General features: G+C 36.6%; 1 protein-coding gene across 1 annotated transcript in view; it reads left to right on the plus strand.

Annotated features, from left to right (window-relative positions):
* The window catches only part of adgrb3 (adhesion G protein-coupled receptor B3), a 108474-nt gene that overhangs the window by 28764 nt on the left and 64999 nt on the right, over nt 1-14711 (plus strand). Inside the window, exon 3 of the mRNA XM_068327168.1 lies at nt 13041-13151. Within this exon, the coding sequence (XP_068183269.1) occupies nt 13041-13151 (111 nt within the window). The remainder of the gene's footprint in view (nt 1-13040; nt 13152-14711) is intronic.

Consider the following 14711-nt stretch of genomic DNA (forward strand, 5'->3'; position numbering starts at 1 on the left):
TCTTTGATTTTTAAAGTCTTACTTCTACATTCAAGTTTTCTCCATAATTGTAGGCGTCACAGTGATTGCAGCTGCAGAGAGAAGGAAAAAGAAGATCCTTGCACCTAATGTCTAACGGCTGTATCAGGAATCTCACAAGACATTAACAGTACAAAATGCTAATTGTTGCTGTGAAAAATTGTTTTGTTGACAAAATAAATGAGAACGCATTTGAAACATATTTTTTCTTTGAAATAGAGAGCAAGTTATAAAATTTTGTCTTTTGGAAATAATTAAATCAATATTGTTGTGAAAGCAGTCCTATCATGACTGTGAATTGGGTTTTTTTGTGAACACAATGTGGTATAAGTGATTTTTGTAGTACATATCTGTCAAGAATCATCCAAAGTATGTAACATCAAAGTAGAGCTAAGTGTACCCCCACAGAAGTTCACATAAAGTAAGTCAGCAAGTGACTGAGTTATAGTGAAATTGAGAGTGTTAGATGGGCACATAATTAAACATGCATCTGTCATTTTATTTTAAATTTAAAAAAAAGAAAATCAACATCTTGTAACGTTGAATCCATGTGCCTTGTGGTGGACAGCTGGCTGGTGAGGAAGATGAGACTCATCATGTGGTCTGGATATAAAGACTGCTTGGAAGACATGAGCTGTGTGGGAGGCATTGGACCATTTCTACTGAACATCAGATAAAAAAAGCCGAACTGGCTAGCACAGCATTCCTGTGTTCTGGAGTAGGTTGCAGTCCTCAGTAGCTTCTGTACCATTTGTACATTTTTATATTCACATTGCAATCAGTATTGCAGTCAGAATTAAAAAACAACAAAACAACAACTTGTGAGTCTTGACCATATGGTGTGCTACTGAATCTTCATCTGCAGCTTTAGAAAAAAAGAATAATCGTAATAATAATAGTCAGCAGGGAAATTACTTTTTTCCACTCTAATATCACCTGTATACACAGTATATATTGTACAGGCCTGGACAAACACATACACAAGGGGCCTGCAGGCATGCAGATGATGGGAGGTAGAGTGGTGGGCAGCCCTTGGAGCACACCAAATGAGTAACTTGTATGGGTAGGTGCCTTGATCAAGGGCACCTCAGCAGTGCTCAGGAGGTGAACTGGCACCTCCCGCTGCCAGCTCAGACTACACATTTTTTGGCCCTCATAGGCCTTGAAACAGCCACGTACCCGTCCCAAGGCCTAGTTGACTGACCTACTGCCGCCCCCTTTATACCTTTATTACTTTCGTCATTGGAGATTTGATAAAATGCCCTGATTATGCTGTATTCACAGAAATGGCTTTGCTTAGTGTAAGTATAGTGATAATCACATTTCAATACAATGCCTGAAGTGATAGAAATAGAACTCTGGCAAAGGCCAACAAACAATAACCCCTCTTCTGAAAGGTGGCTGTTGTCCCTTGATGCTGCTGTATTGTAATTTGTCAGTTTGGCTTTCTAAATTCAAGACCATTACTGTAGCAGCCAGATTCCTGCTGCTGTAAGCATGGGAGTAAATGTTCTCTGCTATCAACATCCATTATTTGTTAGGCTTGAAGAAATTGATCAGATGGACAGTCATTCAATCAGTCTGCTTCAGTCTATAATCTGTCACATTACCCATAACCTCAAATGGTACTCACTCTAACTGTATTGAGTGATGCTTGCATACCTATTATAACCCTTCTAGTGGGTATCCCATTGAAAAGCTCATGGATGCAGCTCACTTGAAAACCTCACGGTATCACGTTTTAACTCCACCCACTTCCAGAAGGAATCATGTGAACAATATGGCGTCAGACTTTTTGCTGCGGTTACGCCTTTCGTCCACATGACAACCGAGACATCAGGGACAAAAACGCTGGCCAAAGTGAAGTTTTTTGAAAACGCCAGGTATGCGTTGTCGTGTGGACTGAAACTTTTTTTTTATCCTGGGGGCGTCGCCCTGTGACTAAAACCGATGTGACGTCAGTGTGTGTGACCCGTGTCTACATGTACACATGGACGGAGTTAAAATTTTCCACATCCAAGATGCATTGATAAACATGCTTGACAGTTGGATATTTGTTCGAGTCATAAAGTTTATGGATATATTTATTTATTTATTCATTCATTCATTCACGTTCCTCACCAAAGATGCTGACGCCAGTTCTGGATCAGACCGGGATTGCGCTGCCTGCTGGTCGGAGAACTCTGTGATGGTGCACTTTTATAATACCAATACATTTGTTTTTATATATTTGGTATGAACTCTGATATTATTGTTTTATCGTGGAATTTCCACGGGCTCCCGCTACTATATATATATATATATATATATATATATATATATATATATATATATATATATATATATATATATATATATATATATATATATATATATATATATTCACTGTACATGTACACTATGCCCTCTGATTACCCTCTATTTTTATATCATCTTATGTCCATGGAGATTCAATTACTTACTGAATATAGGTGTTGATTTATGAGGCTGCTCTCTACTGCTTGTTTTAAAATCAGGAGAAAATACAAAAAATGAGGAGTCATTGGGGCCTCTAAATGTCATAATGATGTGAAAGCATAGTTTCCACTAAAATGCTTCTTTCCCGACCAAATTCTATTCTCTAAGTGGCTAACTGCGTGTGTGGACAAAAATGTCTTCTCTGATGTCTTTGAACTTTTGCCTAGTTTAATAAATTCTAATTAGATTAGAGCAACAGAGTGCATGAAGAGACAGATTTTTTGTCTTTGCTGATTAGCGTTTAAAAAAAAAATGTATGTACGGAGCTGATTAGAGTAAAAAAATATATGCACAGAGCTGAATTTTTCTGCTGAAATCCTCATTAAGGCTGCTTTCACACGAGTGCAGAAAATATGGAAAAAAGCCGTTTTGTCGTTCAGTCTAATGAGCAACCCACACTTTGTTTGTTGTGCGAGAAACACAATGCATAAGTAGCTTCAGTCACATGAGGAAATGCTGGATGGTATGGTGTGAGCGTGGAAAATGATAAATGATAAATATGCAATGATTATTTAATGCATGTACACACAGCTGTATTTATTCATCACAAGTATCTAACAAAATTATAAGTTATTTGGAGTACTTTTAAGAACTGAAACACCAAATCTTTTCCACATACCCATTCAGGCCAGATCCACTTGCTACAGCAAGAATTACCCATTGGAGATGCAACTAGTTATTCTCAAATTAATTGCATCTCTAACGATTGAAGAAGGTAGAGGTATGTTTTAAATCACATCCCTTCCTCAAAACCAACTTTTGCTGAGAGTCAGAAGACCTGATAGCCTTGACTGCATACCTGAAATACACACATCAACAATAATACAGGTTCGCCAACAGTAGGTCAGATAAGCTATTCAGCCAAACCGATTGGGGGGCTTGGGTGTCACTGGCCTTTTTAAACTACACATTCCTCTGCAGTAAGTGTGTCTCCACTTCTTATTTGAGTGCTCTGCAGAGCATAGCTGAATGGACAGCAGCCATTGTGTGCCCAAATAATGCACTTCCCTCATACTTAATGCATCAGAGCCATAAAGCCTTGCAAGCTTAGGCTGAAGAACTTTTATACACCCACATCCAAGAGCAAAACATTAAGTTTTACCAAAAAGATTTGGGGCGGTGTTTTGTGCAGAGTAATTATATCAGCCAGCTGTACTAAGATCTGTTGTGTGAAATGGGGTGGTAATGTGAAATATTCTTGCAGCTGTTTTGGATCCACGTTGGGTGGTGGCCTCTGGGTGAAAAACAATTAAGCAGTCATATTTAGGTTGACACTGATTTAATTTACTTTGTTGAGCTGAACTTTTTGGGGTTTTTTTATTAACACTTAATATTCTGGACATGGTAAGCTGCAGGGAAAGCTTGTGGCGTGATAATCAATTCCATACACTGGCCAACGGTAAAATGTTGAATGGCTAATTGACCACAGTAATGGTCCATGGCTATGTGCTGGTGGACGATGGAGACATGCACATTAAAAAACAATTAATTTTCAATACTGATATCACTCTTGGCTGCTTTTCCTACTGCATATAACAAGGAGCTGTCACTGACAAGTCATTTCATACTCCATCTAAGATTTAATCCAGGCTATGTGAAGTTATCGGGTCTTTTCGTCAGAATGAAATACATACTTTACCTTTCTTGAGCCACTTCTTCAAAATGTAAGTGTCTGTCCTGTCTTTGAATTTATCTAAAATAGTTTCCTTCCATCTTTTCAACTCTACAAGCTCACTGTCTGGTAATGGATTCCTTTAGACATGATTTAAATTTCTTTTACTAATGTTTACAGAATTTCATACCACAGCAGGCGACGTTTTCCCTTGGCAGACTTACATGGCAATACGAGCTAATTATGATAGTTGTAATAACCTAACTATCGAGTAATCATGAAATGACTAATAAACAACCAAGGTTGTGCTCAGTTTGACTGTCACTGGCCAGGCTTGGAAGTCATTTTACAGCAGGTTAAGTCATCATTGTTAAATACATCTTTCTGTTTTATGAAACTATATACATGATATTTGTTTTTCATCAAACTTTTTAAAATTTATTGATATTCAGAGTAAACAAAACACTGTGTACATTTGATAATTATTGCCCAACAGTAACATAATTTCACTGTAAAGGTTATTTTAATTAGCATCCATAAAATATAACAAAAACGTTTTTTGTGTCATACTTCAGGTAAGCAAAAAGGAGAGCTCCTTCTCCAGTGCTTTTATTTTATTTATTTATTTATTTATTTTTTTTACAATGAATAAGTTTTTCTTCCAGTTAGAACAATGATGTTTTTGTGTACCACCACCAATGATAAAAGCAACATAAACAGTAGTTCAGCTGGTTGATGCCACAACCTTTATAATATTGGAAGAAGACCCTAAAGTGAATAACATGCAAATGAATGAACATGTTTAGCTCTTTGTTCACTGCCCACTTAAAGTCTGTTTCCAAAGGCTTTTGTTAGATAATAACCTAAGACCATTTTCTTGACACAGAATAAAAACATCTTGAATTAGTTTTGTTTATCAGTGGGCTCTGCCTTTCTTACTTAATGCAATTATTTTACCCTTGTGAAATTACAATTATCCTCCACTTATACTCAACATGTTCAATAGCCCTGCTCAGCATTATGTGTAATGAAGGAAATACATCCTTTCTGTATTATTTTAATAGTAATTTGCATCTCTTTGATAAATGGATGCAACAGTTTTTAAAGCTTTTTAAAGCTTCAGTTTTTAAACACTGAATACATGCATTAAACTTGAATATTGTGCACAACACACTGTGTTCCATGGTACTCATTTAAATGTTTCTTTTGTTTAGCACGATAAAAGCAATCAACTATTGTACAGTATTTCAGAGGATTATAGTTAATGACACATTACGTGCAGACGTAAAAGCGCCACTGCGCACTACAGTAGGAGATGTGCAATTACACTTTATTCTGTTATGTCACTAAAAAAGTAGTTTTAAATAGTTTTAATGTGCATCTTACACGGGATAGCAGCCCCCCCCCACACACACACACACACACCCCATCATTTGAGAGTCAGTGTTACAATGTAGAAATGGCCACATTCGAGACGGTACATTTTTGTATTGGTTGTTGAATTTCTCTCATATTTTTGAACAGTCATCAAGTGTACTTTCACTGCACCTCTAAGTGCAGGTATTTTACTCTTGTGATTCTTGTTATTTCTGTCCCTCAAGACTTTAGAACAGTTTAAAGAACAAAAAAAAAAAGTAACAAAATGCGTGAATGGTTTGTTTTAAAATCAAATTAAACAATTAGAAAATGTATTTATGTTTTACTTAGACACAAATACAAGTGATGACTACGATACAGTGCAACCAAGCATGTCTTTGCAAACCGTAATAACTACGATGGCTCTCATGTTTCCAGACAGGGCATCAGAATCCACTAAGTGAAAATCCTATTGGGTTGCTGTTGTGCTCTTGTCTGAGGATGTTTCATCATCACCACTGTGTCCTTGAAATTATTTTGGAGCATGTATTTGCTTTAACATGAGCTTAGCCAATGAGCAAAGACAGGGCATGTTTCAGGCATCTTCCTCATGACTAACTTGCATATGACACAATGTTCCCTGTGCTGACAGATGCAGGGTGGCAGTCTGAAGCAGTTGGTTTTACCACTGCTAAAGGATCAGACATGATTGGTGCTGTGGAAAAGCTGACAGCATGAATTACGAAGATCTCATTAGAGGCTGTAGGAAATGATTCATCCTACCACTGAATATGGTCATCCATCCCCATTTGCCTACATAGTTATAGAGTCCACGATATGTTTTGCTCTTTGAATTTCCTTGGCATATCATTTTCATTCTATTAGTGAGAAATTTCCATGAATGCCACACCGTGACTCTATTAAATCTAAGGTCATGTTTGGTATGCTGAACAAAATGACACAGAAAAGGACAAGGTATCTCTGTGAAAATTGGCTGTGGCTGCAAAGGTGCTAAAAAACGTGTCATGTTTCTCACTTGACAGATGCATTGCCTGGCATGGGGGCATTGGGTTTGGCATTGTGCATGACTGCAGAGTCATCTACTATGGTTGTGTCACTTTTCATGCCAAGTGCCCCTTGCCTTCAATATTGATTAACAGGAGCATTGTGGTAAAGGATGCTTCATAGGATAATTATGCAACCTTATATCAAGATCATATCTTGGTGTTTTTCTGTCATGAGTTTGGTCGGAATGTATTGCAAAATAATGCAATAATAATCAATTATATAATCTTTAGGCATGCCTTAGTACACACAGTTTATAATACTATTGTCTCTGTAACCTGACTAGGCTTTCTGAAAGGGTTTCATTAGTAATCTGCTTCCATCCCTGTCTGTGTTGGTGCACAGTAGTCCTTTCAGACGCATCCCTGCAGCAGCCTCACACTCAGTCACGGCTGTTCCACTAGTGTTGCTTTTTTTAAAAGGATGGTGATTTTATAAATTATAAGCTGAAATCTCGGCATTACTCTCATTTTAAAGTGGTCCATAGGTGGATCAATTTTCTGATAGCATCAAGCAGCTAAGATGAAGACAAGATACGTTGCCTTCATTACTATTCAGAGGTGTACATCTTTGTGAAAAAACAAAAGAAATATATCCTCATTTGTTGTTCTTTTCTCTTGTTCATTCACTGTTTGAATTTAGATTAAAATGAAACCTTACTCCCATTATGATAAGCAAGAATTTATTTACAGCCACAACAATATTTTGATGTCCTTGATCCCTCATTTGGTAACATATTGCAGATTAGTAATTATATTGTGAAATATGCATGTTAAATGTGCAGCCTTTGACAAAAAAGAAATTCCATGTGATCATCTTTGCTGCACCCAGCAACAGGGCTTCTTGATGCAGTGCTTTGATAACATCAGAGCTCCATCTAGGTTACTTTTGGAGGTACTGCTCAATAACCTTGTGATATAGCATGGTGCTGTAAATTATCAATACAATCTCCAGTAGCCACTTGTCTTTTCTGTAGAAATACAAAATGCATTTTCTCTACTTACAAAGGCTGAAAACTGAGGGCCGTTTTTTTACCATTCACATTATTTTTTGGTGCGTTCGCATGACTTTTCAATCAGGTGCAGTGGCAGTTGCACAGAATTCTAATGTGGCTGCAATCTGAGTTATTAGGGTAGGCAACAGGAAGCAAACAGATGGCAGAAGTAATATGATGGATAATTGTACGTCTCAAAGGACAATTCGTAATTTGTATCTGATTCCGTGCAACCCCCTCATTTTCTTAATGAAGGACTAATTGAGTTTTTTAAATTGGCTGAAGCATATGGTTCCACCAAGAATGGGGGGTTACAATAATGGTTTTAAGGAGCCACAATGAGGACATTTCAGTAGAGATTCTTTCTGAATGTTAGATTTTGATTGACTTGTTATGTGTGTTCTTGATAAATGCACACATGTTTATGATATCATAAACTTAATCAATGTCAACATTTTCACACTTGCCGTTTTTTCTATATTAACAAACCTTTCACAATTAAAAAGTAGTTATTAGAAAATAAAATGCACTTTACTGCCTCTTAAGTGGGGTAACAAAGAACATAATAGTATGGTATAATCTGTCCATTATCTTATGCAATTTTTTTTTTCTCACGTTCCTCTACCCTAGAATTTGCCTCTTTGGTTTCCTCTGAAATGTGTTTTGTATGCTGACTTTTCATTTCTTTATCGTTGTATTGGACTTGCCATTTTTCAACATAAATATTCAGGCTATAATACCTCAAATAAACATAAGCAAAAACAATTGTAGTTTAATGATCATTGATTCCCATTTCAAAGTGATGATGTACTGTAATTACATTTTGAAATGATTTAGCACATGGTCATTCTCAATTTTTAAATGAGGATGCCTTATATACTGATTTTAAATTTTGTTACACTCACAACAAATTATATAATTTTGTTGTGATCATTGACTCAACAAAAGTCTGGTTTTCTTGAAATATTTTAGCTTCTCAGAAACTGGAAAAATCACTACTACTTCTAATATTAAGAGCAGTTCACTTAAATTTTGCAATGTCTGTAGATATCCTGTTGATAAATGGATTGAAAACAGGTATCTGTTAGGGAGGAATCCCTCTTCTCTATCTGCTCAAACAGTATTCTTGCCTCTATTCCGGGAACTTACACTACACGAGTGCAGTGGTAATGAAGTACCTCTCATTAAGAGCTACATTTGTGACAGTCAGTCAGTCAGGCAGGAATGCGTGGAGGGCAGACAGTGGAGAGCCCCTGATAGAAGCTACTCATAAGGGCCTCTCGGTAAAGGTTCATTTCATGCAAGGTTAGACACATCAGTCATTGGACATGGGGCTGGCTGTTAGTTCCTTTCAATAAAATTACACATGGAACGTGTCCACACAGTGGAGATGGACCTGGAAATGAAATGTCTTCCATTGCATTCTGCGGCTGCTGGTGTGGTCAGTGCCAGACTGAAAGTTTACAATTCCCTGCATGCCATGGTCAAAGAGATGATGAAGCTAAAGGACTCAGGGGACTCCCATTGTCTACTAACATGCTGAGACTTCATTTGTTTGTAAATGTGCCCTGCATGTGCATCGTAGTAGGGCATTAATTAGATCAGGAGTGAATTTCTCTATAAATGTGTCTACTTTCTAGCTCATTTAACTAGAAAGCATCAGTGTGCTGGGATGTTTGAGGAAAGGTCTGAACCCACCAAATCAGTCACAGAAATAGTATGGCCTGGCCAGGAAAGATAATCATTATTGGACATCTTTGACTCATAGGTTTCTGCACTATTTTTATTAGTCACTTTGTAACACTTTGGTGAAAAATTCTCATTATGCTTTCTGTTTCAGCTTTGCTAACAGATGCATCCTTGAGAAAAGCTTCTAAAGCTGATTATAAAAAAAAGACTTGTTTTCTTTCCCTTGATAGATTGTCCAGACATATTACATGATAACATCAACCTGGCTAACAAGGCGCCAGACACCAAGTAATTTTCAGCTGCTTAAATTTGAGAAAAAGGTGTAGAAAACAGCTTAATCTCATTCGTTATGACTTTATTCCTTATCTCACCTATTTATTACTTGTTAGTAATCCCTGACATGCAGGTAAAATGGTTGCCATTATCTAATGATGGCACAGCGGGGAAACTTGTCTTTGCCTGCACCCCTTAAATTCCTGATTTCAGTTTTTACTGAAGGTAATTGCATATTTGGTTTCGTAAAGTGGAGCTGGATGAAGTGATAATTCTGACACTCCAAGTTAACAAGTTAAAAACTTTAATAAACAAAAGCTGTGATAAAGTGTGTGTGTGTGTGTGTGTGTGTGTGTGTGTGTGTGTGTGTGTGCGTGTGTGCGTGTGTGCGCGTGTGCGCGTGTGCGCGTGTGTGTGTGTGTGTTTGCACAGACAGACAGACAAACACAGAGGTGATGGATGGATGGATGGATGGATGGATGGATGGATGGATGGATGGATGGATGGATGGATGGATGGATGGATGGATGGATGGATGGATGGATGGATAGATAGATAGATAGATAGATAGATAGATAGATAGATAGATAGATAGATAGATAGATAGATAGATAGATAGATAGATAGATAGATAGATAGATAGAGTGTTGTTGTATGGATTTAAACTTGTAATAATTGTGAGATCAGTGTGTTATTTTTTTTTTCCCCTTCAGGCATATGTAATTAATCGTCCATGATTACGTTGAGAAATTAACAGAAGTAATGTCGCTGTTCCTCAATTTCCAAGCCAGCTAAAAATACTCAAGCTGCAATCTTGGTAAATATCATACATTCCTAGATCACAAGCTTTATGAAAGGGAATGAGAACGGGAAAGATCTTCTTGCATAAAACAAAGGAATCCAACAGCAATAGATGTCTATGAATGGCATCACCCATGCTTTGTTGTTAAATCATGGTGGTTGATGGATATCAATAATAAGTATTCACTTTAGTCCAGACTTAGAGGAGACATCATAAATCTAAACCTTCATTTCCTCTAAAGAACTGTGTCTAAGTAACGATGTGCTTAATGCATCATTTGTGCTTCCTGAATTCTAATCGACAAGTGTGCTTTGTTTTTGGCTGTCTTGACAAACAACAACAACCTGCACCTCCAGTTATTAAAATTTTGGTTTGTCTATCATATGCAACATCATGCAGCCACAGGCTTAAATACAGAATAGTTCATTCAAACCCTTGTGCTTGTTTCTCAGTTCTTTTCCGCCGATATGTTGCGACACCCTGCTCTCTTTTACTGTACCTCAGGCTCAAACACAACATTAAGATTAACATCTCGGCCTCATGGCTTCAAAAGAAGCCCCTGCTTCAATCATGTTTCCATGAATTAACCAGTTCTCATTTTTGTATCAACAGGACGAACATTCTTGCAGACCGATGCAGATAGAATTACTCAGCATCAGTCATAAAAAGATGATGCAGAAACTAAGTGTCTTACTGACGTGATGCTTAATGACATTTTTAAAATCTATTTTATGTTGCAGTGCTTTTGTTGTATTGTTCATCATGAGCTGCTGAGCGCTCAATTAGATTAGGTGAGACCAACTCCAGGGCTAATATCACTATTTAATAGGCTTAGCTGATCAATGTTGTGTGGAGGCTATTTATTTTCAAAGGTATGACAGAGTTATGATCAATAATTTGTGAAGCTGGTCATTTTTATTAGCGTTTAAGAATGACAACAGAGAATATAGCAGCCTCCAGCTCCTAATATGTCCTCCTTGATGCTGGAAACTGACGCCAGCTCTGATGCCTCTTGTACTAGCTGACACTGTTGCTATGTTATGGAATACAGGGAAGTCAATTATCTATAATGATTTGTAATCTTTTTTTTCATTTTTGTATCTATTATTTATGCCCAAGTGTGAGCCATGTGGAACGAAGTGCTGCTAAACTGCATTTCATTAGCTGTTAGCGTTTAGTTTCATTTGCACGACTCAATTTAAAGGATATATATCTGCTTTTTGTATGGCTTCCTTAAAACTCTTGCAGCGATTCAGGCTGACCAAATGAACGATCTTATTTTTCTACAAGAGACACTGGTTTACGATCTGCGGCGCCACGGGGTAGAGCAAACACACAATCAAAATATAGCAGGTATCTACCGTAGTTATTCTTACTTGACTTAATGTTAGTTCAACTGCCCGCTGTTTTTCCCACCAGCTGTGTCCCCACACAGTCTTTGTCTGGTGTGTTCACACTGCGCTATCTGTTAAATCCGAGCCAAGAGGATGTGGACACAATTATATAAGACAGGAACACCAGTAAGAAGTACATGTTCTGATGCTTCATATATCTTTATTTTGATGCTTTCTCTCATTTTATTGTTCCAACTTATTATTTTTATTTGAACAGTAAGGTAGTTTTCTTGGTGCTACACTTAGGAGGTTTTAAGTTTGGATTTTATTAATTCAGCTTATTAATTCAGTTATAGCTTGCATGAATGACAGGGATCCCAAACCTTTTTGTGGTGTTTTAGTTTCAGCAAAACATGATCAGATGAGATTTTCCTCTGCCTAGCAGATCCATCTTTTTGTAGAGTTTTCAATAGGGAAACTGAGGCCCCTCTCAGCAAAAATAGTTTAGACATCCACCTTGTCAATGGCTTATGCATTGTATTGTCTAACGTACTAACATAAGCTGTGTGTGAATTTGTTGTTGATGCATTACCTGCATAGCCGTTCTGCAAATTATATAATCACCTCATTAGGAACACACTGCAAAAAGTAATGCAAGGTCTTAATTAAAGCATGACTTTTAAACTATTTGCTTGAGATTATTAAGTTATTTTTTATAGTGTGTGGGATTTAGCAAAGTCAATTGATGCAAATTCTTACTAAATGCAATATTGCTTCACTTTTCTCAGTGTGGTGTCAGAATATTGTACTCATTGTCTCTTTGTCACTCATTTGAAATAAGGAAGACATTCACTGTATGAATACAGCTCAGAATACATTTTTCTACTTTTCTAAAGCCTCTCAATATTCTCAACTGGATAAACCAAAAATAAACCTCACAATGATGACAAACGTTTGAGGAAATTGTGGATCAATAGCATGTTATGTTCATGACCCCCTCCTCTGTGGCTTTCCGATGGCTTACACATTTTTACTTTCATTTTCTTTTCTTTTATGGGTGTGCAGAAGGGTGGGAGGGAGAGAGTCGGTCTGGTGACGTGTTAAGAGTCTTAAAAAGACAATGGAAGTTTATTTGCATGTCTGCTATGTGTCTACACTTTGCTTTAGAGCTCAATTAATACCTCCAACTCACCCTTATAAATTTGTTGCATTGTTCTATGCCTTAGAGTAAAGAAAAAGATAAATACGAACTTGTGTGGTCTTTGTTTCTAGCCATGTACTGCTTCGGACATCTTGATAAACAGTATTGTTATAAATTTTTGTTCTCAGAAAATCATGTTTAAGCCTAGCTTTCATATGAACCTCTATTTTGTCCCTTAGAATATGGAATGATCGGAGAGCATACAGTAAAAAGTCAGCGGCCAAGATCAGTTCATGACACAAAGGCCCTGCAGGACCAAGCTGAATCTGCTAAATTTATGGCACAAACTGGTAATATAATAGTTATGTTTCTTTACTTTATTCTGTTAACTTAACTTAATTTTCATCATGCATGCTCTCTCTTTTACTGCACCATTTAAGTGGAAATGTTTTGCATTATTATTTTTTCATTCTATATTGCAACATATGATCTAGTTAGATAAATTTTCCAATTTTTCTCTGAGTATTTACATTGATTATAGAACATAATTAAGTTTTGTGGGTGTGTTTATTTTACTGTCACACAGTGAGTTGGCAAGCAAATCACTCAGAGGATAAATTCATAGAACATTAATTAAACAGCAGTTTAAAGACTATGGCCCTGATGTAGTTAATCATTTCCTCCAAGGCATGATAAATTAAAAGTCACAGATGAAAAACTCACCCTTTCAGCCAAATGTGATACACAAACTTGGCAGAAGTTAAATTGATGGATGCTGCCCTTAGAGATAAAATAATGCTATGTGTATGCCTTTGAGCAAAATTAGTAAAAAAAATTAGGTATTGATATAAAAATGACTTATCCCTCTTGATTTACTTAATTTTGTTATTATTATTAGAAATTGTTTTCTGTGGATGGGTTTAAATCAAGCTGCTATTTTTCTGTGTGTTTTGTTTTTATTTTTTTCATCTTATTCCATTTAAAAAGTTGCCATTGTTGAAAAAAATCCCATCATTAACCTTATAATTTTGCAACACATGAGGTGCTAACATGCAATTACCATCATTAACACCTCTCCCTCTGTACACACACTGTAGGTATGTTGTTTCCCTGTGAAGTCACATCACCGTGCTTTTCTGTTTTTCATCTTCACACAATTTAATCTCCCTGTACTGCCTCATTTAACGGATTGATCCACCTTTCAGTCTATTTTACGATATGCAAAATTGAGGGCAAGGTTTATATTCCTATTTGGCTGATTCCATGTGTCCTTGATACAAAATAGAAAGTAACACCTTTAAAAGATATTGTGCTTAAAATTCCAGGAAGATTTGATTACTTCAAATGACATAAATGTATTCAGAGCTGCAAATGAAACTTGTAATGAATTATTTCCATAATGCATAAAGCCTTGAAGAAAATGAATACTTCACCTGAGGGTTTAACATAATCAAACATAAATTAGTTTGTGACTTTTTTGATGGAGGAATATTCACTCGTCACCATTTATTCTTTGTTCATTTAGCCATGGGTTTGGATGTCATCCCAATTGTCTAATTCTAATAAACAGCGTCATTAAGCATTTCACAGCTTCTTGACATTTGACCATTATGAATCATGAAGATTGAAAGGTTCAGTGTCTTTTCTTATTCTTATTCTTTTTAATGTAAATCAGAAGATTAATTTAACATTTAGTCATTGTTATTCCTAATCTGCACTACTTACTATTTATGACCATTTAAAGACAATACATTTGCCTGCAGAGTTTAACCATTTTAAAGTCTACTCGCTAAAGCTTGCATATATTCACATAGACTTGGACAATAGACAGAACCGACACTCTTTATGTGGCTTGAATAGTAACTGCTACACTTGCTTCTGGGCATTCAAAATTGAATTTTGAATGTACT

This window comes from Antennarius striatus, chromosome 11 (genome assembly GCF_040054535.1).
Source record: "Antennarius striatus isolate MH-2024 chromosome 11, ASM4005453v1, whole genome shotgun sequence".
In the NCBI taxonomy this organism is placed as follows: domain Eukaryota; kingdom Metazoa; phylum Chordata; class Actinopteri; order Lophiiformes; family Antennariidae; genus Antennarius; species Antennarius striatus.